Source organism: Molothrus ater, chromosome 4 (genome assembly GCF_012460135.2).
Source record: "Molothrus ater isolate BHLD 08-10-18 breed brown headed cowbird chromosome 4, BPBGC_Mater_1.1, whole genome shotgun sequence".
Taxonomy (NCBI): Eukaryota; Metazoa; Chordata; class Aves; order Passeriformes; family Icteridae; genus Molothrus; species Molothrus ater.
The window spans coordinates 60619672-60629862 of NC_050481.2; the positions used below are offsets into that span (position 1 = coordinate 60619672).

Sequence of the window (10191 nt, forward strand, 5' to 3'; positions counted from 1 at the left end):
CCTAAGACGGATGGGGGAGGCAGGGAAATTTGTTATTTATTTATTTATTTACCTATAACTGTTATAGGTAAAAGTTAAGGTAAATTAAAGTATAATTCAATTATATTGTATTAATTATGTTAATTAATTGTATTATGTTAAGAGTGGGGGGGGTTATTAGAATGTTCTAGGAGAAGGGTCCAGGGTTCGATGGAAGAGCGGTCCGGCAGGGCAAAGCGAGGTCGAAGCGGGATTGGGTGGAAGATCTGACCAATCATTCGAAGCCCTGCAGAAATGATTGGTCCAGAATGAACGGCGTTAAAGACCAATGAGAAGCCTGGAAACGGACCAATCACCATGCGGATCCAAAACGGACCAATCACCATGCGGATCCAAAACGGACCAATCACCATGCGGATCCAAAACGGACCAATCCTGGACTCAAAGGGGGCTCTAAATGACGGGAGTTTGGTCAGGTTGGGGTTTTTCTTTTTGGAAAATTTTTTTCTGGGGGGAGCTCGGTGCACTTGGGAATAGTGCACTGTTCTGTTTTTGGCTCGCTGTGTGTGTGCCTGGGCTTATCCTGGGTACTCTGTTCCTTGCAGCTATTTTAATAAACGAGAACCTCTTTCTCCAGAGAAAGTTCGGCCTCGTTCATATTCATAACAATAACCAAATTGAAAAAAATCTACAGATAATAAAGTAGAATCTACAAAATACACTTTTTAAATCAATTTAAAGGACACTTGGGTGACAAAGTACTAATGACATTTAAAAATGAAAAGTATTCATCAAGCACTTAAAATAGGAGGTAAGATATTACCTCTTCTCTATAGAACTTTTACCTTTTCATGGAGGATCAAGAAAACTATTACTCTTGAGTGCTTACTTCTCTGACTCATTTTCTTCATTTATCTTGCCAGAAGGAGTTTCTTCTTTCAGTGTTAGTATATTGCCAATACTTGGAAGATAATTTTTAAGCCAGATATGTGTTTGCAGATACCTGATCTGGGTTGTCCTTAATGGAGGTATAAACAGAAAATTAGAGGTGACATTGTCAATGGGCAGTTGTTGCATGCCTGAGAGGGTGCGTGGCATTGCAGTGGATAGGCCATCTATACATAGTAAGTTAATAACTCCTTCCTTCTCAGGATGTCCTGTGATCCTGTAGAAGTGCTGTTAAGGTATTTTTATGAGGTTCTAATGTTCTGCTTGCAATTCTCCATAAATACAACTATTCCAGCAGTGCATATTTTTTTCCCAATAAGACAGTAAATTTAGATGACCTTTCATAGTAGGCTTAATCTGAAGCCCACCAAAACACCTAAAGAGTCTCACAGATTTCTCGATGCAAGTAAAGTTGCCTTACAGTCTGTGAATAATAAGAGTAGTTAGCAAAAATAAATCCTTTTCTTGTTTCTTGGGAGGCATGCCAGATGGTATTTGTGGGACATAAGTGTTATGCGTGGAGGAGGAGAAGTAGTAAAAGCCTGAACTATAGACAGCATCCATATTGTGAGATTAAACCAAAAGACAGATTGTAAGGTGATGATTTTTGTTGAACTCAACATTCTTCTTCCCCTAGTATGTATCTTGAGACAAATACTTTATTTTGCTCTATATCTCTAATGTTTTCAGTCTTAATTATGGAAGTGTTTATATGTTGCTTCTATAAATGTAGCATATTTAAATCAAAAATTTTCTGGGCCCAAACCCATTAATCCTCTGATTTTGAATTTGATGAAGCAGTTATCTGTCTCTTTAAAACCTCAAACTAGTAAGCAGGCCAGCTTTCATATCTTTGCATCAGCTAACTAGTTAAATTTACTGTGTAGGAGGTGTGTTACAGATTTTTGTCATTCAGTTCTTTCATGTATACAGCAATGTCATTTGCTTTAGTTTATGGAAAAAAATTGCTGTTAATTATTCTCCTTTACAAACTGCATTAAGCTTGTCTGCCATAGAAACTAGTTAATCCATGCTAATATAGAGAACTGGGTGCAAAGAGTTTGAACCACTGTACAAATCATCTTCTGTCCTGCCATTTCCCTGTTTTCAGTAATAACCTCATGCCTCCCTTATACTCACAGGAGTGGGTAAGGATCTTCCAGGGCAGAGGAATGAATTTTGTCTCTATGTAAACAGAGCAAAATCTGTTTTGTTGGTGGTAGCTGTTTTAGATCACAGTTGATACAGTTTGGAGGAGGCTCGTTGTATAGCCACATAGCATATTAAATTAATACACTTTAGGTAATCCATATTTAGTCTCATAGATATAACAATTGTGTATTTCCCATAATTATGTCTGTAACTTCTGAACTCAGAAAAATGACTGCTAAATAACAAATCAGAAGTCAGTGTTTCAGTTGATGACATACAGATAATTCATTACTGCTTCTCTACAATCTCTTTCCAATGCAGCTGTTGAATATTTCTCTGAAGCAGATACAATAGTTTATGATTTTAAACTGTGACCTAATCCAGGAATCTTTTTTCCTGTGGAATCCTTGCAGATAAGCTACATTCACTCACTCTGTTATCCTACTTATCAGTATAATAAACTTACCTGCTGATCTGACAAGATGTTGAGTATTACACATGTTGCTGTCTCAAGGAGATTTTTGCTTTCAGCAGATATCTCGGGACAAGTTGCAAGGTAAACCTATGTTGTCAGTAGTTCATTTTTTGTAGACTAGATTCTGGCAGGAAAGCAAATTAATATTCCAATTCATAACCAATACAGTGTTGTGATAAAATTTACTCCAAATTTTATTTATCTTTTTAGCTAAAAAATTTATTGCTTTGGATGACTTTGTTGAAATTACCAAGAAGTATGCAAAGGGAATCATCCCATCCAACCTGATTATGCAGGAAGAGGAAGATGATGAGTTGGCAGGGAAGAGCCCTGAAGAGTTACCCCTACGACTGAAGGTAAAAAGGCAATATGGAACAGGTTATGTTGAATGGCCTCTTAAGCATCACAGACAAAACAGGAGTGACTTGCACTTCTCTCTCAATCCTGATGTTTAGTCTGCATAGATCACCACAAGAATTGTTGCTGTAACTTCTTTTTGGACTTGACCTCATATATATGTTTCAAGTTTGGTATAAGTGAGTCACGTATTTAAAATAAAGTGACAACAGTTTTCCCTGTAAGGGGTCAATCTACCTTCATGACATCTTCAGTGAGGATTTAAATGTACCTGTCATCACTGCCCTGTTCTTATTATAGATATTGTTATACGCCTCATATCTTTCTAATTTAAACAGGAGCAAGCAGGTGGGAAAAGTTATCCATAGCATGAAAAGGTTCTGTTATGATGGAATTCAAGAAAGATGAAACTTGCTGTTAGCTTCTACACTGGTACTTCTCTAGACAGTGAAAGGAGAAGGGGAAATAAAGGTGCATGCCTTCAGTACTGGTATAAATTTTAGGCAAGGTAGGGGCTGTGTGGTTGCTGACCTGAGTTTTTGGTGTAAGTTTGTTGCCCATTACCATATTGCAGGGGTGGGGAAAAAGGAGGGAGTGAAAGGTGTCTCTTTCCAAGCATTTGCATGGCTAATAGTCTGAAAGAGATGCTTTTATGAAGAACAGAGATTCCTTCACAAATAAACAAGCTTTTGGCCAAATCACTGGGGTATGTGCTGTCCCAGTTCATCACAATGCCACAGGTATTTGCTGGAACATTCTTGGCTTTTCCCCTTGAACTAATTAACATAAAAATATACAATCTGGGAAAACATAAAAACTGTCATTTTATGGAGGATTGACTGCAGCATCTAGTGTTCCTATGCAATGTTTGAATGCGTGTTTAAAAAAATCCAGGACCTTTTAATTCATCTTTTGTAAAGTATGGTTGGTTATAGGGAGAGTATTCAATCCAGCTGTTTCTCTGTTGTCTAGTGACTGTGTTGAAAATGCCACATAAAATAGACAGAATTTTAAGATCCTCTGCAGTTACTTTGTGGAGTTCAAAGAATCTGTAAATGCGTAGTAATTGAATTTAACATATGCTGCTGCTTCCAAAACAGGTTTTGACAGTTGCATCCCTAGATGCTTGGCAAGAATTCTTTAAAGATAAAACTGCAGCTGTAAAGACTTTCTGTATGTGTATATGAATCATAGGCACTACTTCCTGCAGTGTATCTGCATAGAATGTGTAGCATAATCCTTGCAGAATGTGGCAGTTACATGCTTTAAAGTGTGGTACTCGCAGCTCAAGTAAAGACTTAAGATAGTGCAGGGCTGCAGCCATGTAGTTTATCTTTAATATGAAGCTAGCAGAGCAGAATATTTGACTAGGAAGCCATTTAATTATATGTGTCAAAGGTAATGAAATACATCTTGCCTGAAATCAAAATTGTCTCTGAGCTTCGTGTGACTGAGTTAATAAAAATGGAGCTAATAATCTCAGACACAGTAATTTTTTTTTATTGGCAACATTGATCCGAAATATAAATCTTTTCATGTTAGCTGAGGTTAGACAACTGGCTGCTACTGCTTCAGCTAGGAATGTCTGTGATGTAAAGGTACAAAACTTCTCATTAATAAAATGCTTATTTCTCTTTTTCCAGGTTGTAAAATATCCACTTCATGCCATTATGGAAATCAAAGAATACCTTATAGATATTGCATCAAAGGCAGGAATGCATTGGCTGTCTACCATTGTTCCAACACACCATATCAATGCTCTCATCTTTTTCTTCATCATCAGTAATCTGACAATTGATTTTTTTGCCTTCATTATTCCCTTAGTCATATTCTATTTGTCCTTCATTTCTATGGTGATTTGCACACTGAAAGTTTTTCAGGACAGTAAGGCTTGGGAAAACTTCCGTGCTTTGACTGACTTACTGCTTCGTTTTGAACCAAACCTAGATGTTGAGCAAGCTGAGGTGAACTTTGGGTGGAATCACTTAGAGCCGTACTTTTATTTTTTACTGTCAGTATTCTTTGTCATTTTTTCCTTCCCTATAGCAAGCAAAGACTGTATACCATGCTCAGAGTTAGCTACTGTCTCTGTTTTCTTCACAGTGACAAGTTACATGAGTTTAAGCACATGTGCAGAACCTTACACACGAAGGGCATTAATGACTGAGGCAGCTGCCGGTTGCTTATCCCTATTGCAGGTATTACCTGGGAATTTTGGCTTCTTGAAATTCTTAGGGAAAACCTTCTTTACAGTTCCTGTAGGCCATTTCTTTGTGATCAATGTAAGCATCCCCTGCCTTCTGTTTTTGTACTTGTTCTATCTTTTCTTTAGAATGGCCCAACTACGGAATTTTAAAGGCACCTACTGCTACCTGGTCCCATACCTGGTGTGCTTTATGTGGTGTGAACTCTCTGTGGTCATTCTGCAGGAGTCCTCTGGCATTGGGCTCGTTCGTGCATCCATTGGTTACTTCCTGTTCCTCTTTGCCCTGCCAGTACTGGGTGTAGGCATTGCACTGATGTGTCTTGTCCACTTCATTAAGTGGTTTTTGTCTTTGGAGCTCATGAAAATTGTGGTGACCCTGGTCTTGTGTGCTGTTCCTTTGCTCTTTCGATGGTGGACAAAGGTTAACTTCTCTGTAGTTGAAGTGGTTAAATCTCTCACTCGAAGCTCCATTGTGAAACTCATTCTGGTGTGGATTACAGCTGTGGTGCTGTTCTGTTGGTTCTATGTGTATCGATCTGAAGGCATGAAAGTTTACAACTCCACCCTGACGTGGAATCAGTATGGTTTCCTCTGTGGACCCCGGGCCTGGAAGGAGACCAACATGGCACGTACTCAGATTTTGTGCAGTCACCTGGAAGGACACCGAGTGACATGGACCGGGCGGTTCAAATACGTGCGCGTGACAGAAATCGACAATAGTGCAGAATCTGCAATAAATATGCTTCCATTTTTTATTGGTGATTGGATGAGATGCTTGTATGGTGAAACCTACCCTCTTTGTGATCCCAGAAATGTTACACTGGAGGAGGAAGAATTGTGTCGTCTGAAGTTTTTGACAAAGCATAAATGCCACATGAAGATGTTTGATCGGTACAAATTTGAAATAACTGTGGGCATGCCTTTCAGTAGCAAAAATGGAAGCAAGCCTATAGAGGAGGATGATATAACCAAAGATATTGTGCTGAAGGCAAGCAATGAGTTTAAAAAGGTGTTGCTGAACTTGAGGCAAGGGAGTATAATTGAATTCAGCACAATTCTGGAGGGTCGTCTTGGCAGTAAATGGCCTGTCTTTGAACTGAAAGCAATCACTTGCTTGAATTGCATGTCTAAACTTTTACCTGCAGGGAGGCACGTGAAAATAGAGCAGGACTGGAGGAGCACAGTGCATAAAGCCATTAAATTTGCTTTTGATTTTTTCTTCTTCCCATTCCTGTCAGCTGCATAATGTGTTCGCATATTGGTTCAGTGGTATTGTCAGCGTCCACTGCATTTACACTACCAAAGGTTTGGCTCCTTATGAGAAAAAAAAAAAAAACCAACAAAACAACAAAAATCTACCTTGCTGTAGCAATGCTCAAACAGTGTGCTAATATAGAGCACTGGTTGAGTTTTGCCAGTGTACACACCGTATCTTGACCTTAAACCCTGTATGACTGAGGTAATATATAGTACTTTAATATTGTAAATGAATGCAGGGGATCACTGCTGACTAATTGCATGGAAACTGTTTTGTCCGAAATGGATATATTGGCTGTGGTACAACACTAGATGCATTCACTTGCTCAATGTTAAAAGCACTTTACTCTTTTTAAGTATTCACAATGTGCCCATTTGTATTTTCATAGGTATGGTTTAGAATAGGTAACTGACAATAGCTTTTGTTGCATTTATTACTTGTATTTATTTGGTGTTTTCTAGGAAAAAGTGATCTTAGAGTCAGTACCTGGTGGTAATATTTGCGTACAGCAATCACTGTCACACTATTTATCCAGAAGATAATGACCATTGTTTTTTGAAAGGGCACAATATTTCACACCCCAGCAAGGTTTTACAAAGTCCCCAGGCTTCTACTTAGCATTAAATATTGTGTATGAAATTTGCTCTTTGTTCTGATTGGTTACACTAAGGTATAGTCCATGCTGGTGTGTGAAAGACAAATACCAAGGCTGGTATTGAGATATTGGTACCAGTAATGGACAAGCCACAGCAACTGAAATTATACCTAAAGTCTCTAGTGGAAATGGAAATAGAATGTTTGTTTAATTACTTGTATTTTGCAAATAAACATGAAGTACAAACTTGAATTAAATGGGTACAACATTTGTTCATTATGCTTTGACATTGTGACCAGTTGTTTGTGTTGTGCTGATAGCAGCTTTCACTGAAAAGTACCATTTAGAATGTTTAAAATATTCTGATGTGAGATACTTGTAGTTGCACTTGACGGTTTTGAAGTCAACAGTAAAATCTGGGGTGCCAGGTGAAGGTTTCTTGCTGTGCAGTCTGCACAGAGTGCTTCCCCCTGCTTTTGGTGTGACTTTGGACCTTTTCTGGCCACTATGGCTGCACATTACAGATCCATCCTGCCATTTCCCTGACTGCTCCACTTTAGATTCCTTTTTGCCTTTGTGTGCCAGTCATCACCAGGACCAGGCTGAAGGGTTAGCAATGAAAACCTGATGGAGAAGGGGAAACTTTTGGGGACAGTGAGGCAATGGCTGCATGCCAGCTATGAGTACCTTCTAGAGCATTACCCAGGGCTGCAGTTGGGAGGGAGGACACCAAAGGCATCTCCAGATGTGCTGCCCAGTGCCCACAGCAGAAGCTCCCACCATCCAAAGCCCCACAGTCATGCTTCAGCCCATAAGAAAATCTGTGAAGTAAAACCATATCTTCAGGGTGCTTCTAGCTTTGAAAATTTGCCAGTATCTCTCTTTCCACCTGGGGAAAAAAAAAAAAGGAATAAGATAGAAAGTAAATGCAAGTTTTGACAGCTTCCCTTACCCAGGCCCATTTTGGCTGGAAATAAGTCAAATTTAGGCCTTTCTCTTCTATTTTTTAGAACATCTATAGGCTCTTTTTAGATACCCAAACATTCTTCCTGGCTCTGAAATATAAGCACAAAAGATTTTAAGTTTTTTAACTTTTTCCCTTACATACATACACAATTGTGAAACTTCTATTCATATGTTTGTCAGGAGGAGAAAAGGCAACAGTCTTGGGATTTAGAACTAATGTTAAAATTTCTCCGTTTAGTTTTTACCCTTTGTTTGGATGACAACTTAGTGACTTACTGTGGTGCATTTTGAAGGAGTTGTTACATGTCTTGAAAATGAAAAAGTGACTCAAGTCAGGTGTGGGAAGTTTTTCAAGAGGAGGGAGAGTACTTGATTTCTTTGGAATGAGTTGCTTTTTAAGAGACAAAAGGCTTAATCTTGGTACTTTAGTTGCAATCTGTATCATAATAACAACTCTTTAACTTGTATTGCAGCCTTTTTTGTGGAAGTTGGTAGAGGATATTGGCATATAACTGTTACTAAATTTGAAAACTGAATTATTAATTAAAAATCTCTGGTTCCTTCTGGTTGAAGGAAAATACTCATCTCAATATTGGTCAGATTCAAAGTTGAATAATTACCCTTTATGCACTTACATGAAGAAAAAAAAACCTGAAAATCAAATTGTGAATTAGCTAGATCTAGGAAAAATAATCCATGTGCTCTGTAGTGATGGGTTGATGGGGATTCTTGAATTTGTCAAGAGCCTCCTTTCAGCACAGGTGGGAAGTTTTACCCAGTGGCACATTGAAGGTCATTTTCCATCTGTGTTCAGTTCTTCAGTGCAGCCACAAGGGACGGAGGAAGCAAATTTTACTTCAGACCTTTAAATAGTGCCTTTTAATGCCATTTCTCAAGTGTTTCTCCGTGATGTTTTTAAATTTTTATGGAAAAAGAGGGTACATTAATGACTTGAATGGATCTTGTCGATCTAGTGTTCAGTGTTCTGAAACCCTTACCAAATAAATCTTTCCTTTCTAAAGTGTATCTTAGCTGACAATCACAAAATTGCTGGAATTTAATAATCAAGGTGTTTGCAAAGGGTGCCTCTATTTACTTTGCACCTTGCAAGCAAACAGAGCACAAAATAACTTTGTTCCATTCCTGCTACAGCTCTGTGTTCCAAACCAGTCCATCTTCTAGGCTGGAGAGGCACAGAATCTGGCAGCTGCTGTTAATTATTCAATTATTCCTACATTTATTATTTTTTTACTCAGTTTTCAATATATGATGAATTATGAACAGTTCCATGGCAGGTGCCCTTTCTCTAGGCTGGCAATTCAGTCTTTTGAATTTGTATTAATAAGCGAAAGAGGAGGAGGATATTACATGGCTATTGACAATTCTAAATTAGGTTCAGCTGTTCTGTAAGTTCAGCTTTAGCATTTAGAATATAAAGAATTTAGAAAAAATATTCATTTGAATTTCATCTTCAATGTAACATGAAAAAGTACTGCTTGTTCTCCAAACTGGTACATTCTATCATAAGCATAGAAAAACAACACAACACGTAGAGAGATTCTGAATAACTTAAGAGCCCACTCTGTAATGACTAACAGCATCTTGCAGGAGGCAAGAATGCAGAGTTTTGCCTTATTCTCCCAGACACAAAAATGGCAGATCTGTAGGAATTAATGTGGTTTTATTTCTTAGAACTAATGGATTTTTAAGTGGATTTTTACCTAATGGATTTTTAACTGTTATTAATGGGAAATTTGTTGCAGTTTTTTTGTAACACAGGGTAATAAGAATGTTGCCCAGAGGTTCTGTGGCTGCCCCATCCTTGCACAGGTGTTTAAGGCCAGGCTGGGTGGGCTCTGAGCAATCTGGCCTAGTGGAAGGTGTCCCTGTCATGGCAGAGGCTGACAGTCCCTTCCAATCCAACCATTCTGTGTTACCATTGGGATAGTGTAGTGCTTTCCTGTGTTCTTACACTGAGCTGCTTCTCTGCCTTCTGGCTTCTCTTTTTCCACTGGAAAAGGCAAAAGAAGGTGAGTGAATACCTTTTCAATACTTCTGAAACCCATTGCAGCCTCTCAGGGTAAGGCTCACATCCAGTAACAGTTGAAGGAGGCTGCACTCCAACCTCAGCTTCACAGCTGCAATTGTTTGAACAGCAGATGGATATGAAGGAAAACCAACAACTATGCCATTGAGCTAGAAATATATTAATCCATGCAGCAAAAATTAAGTGCAATTTGCAAACTTGTAAGGAG

General features: G+C 38.5%; 1 protein-coding gene across 3 annotated transcripts in view; it reads left to right on the forward strand.

Moving 5' to 3' along the window:
* WFS1 (wolframin ER transmembrane glycoprotein) overlaps positions 1-7257 on the forward strand; it is a 33346-nt gene extending 26089 nt beyond the window's left edge. For all 3 annotated transcript variants that reach the window (XM_036382219.2, XM_036382218.2, XM_036382220.2), the window contains exons 7-8: positions 2765-2910; positions 4555-7257. In XM_036382219.2, coding sequence (XP_036238112.1) covers positions 2765-2910; positions 4555-6363 — 1955 coding nt within the window. In that variant the 3' untranslated portion in view covers positions 6364-7257. The remainder of the gene's footprint in view (positions 1-2764; positions 2911-4554) is intronic.
* The last annotated feature ends 2934 nt before the right edge of the window (positions 7258-10191 follow it).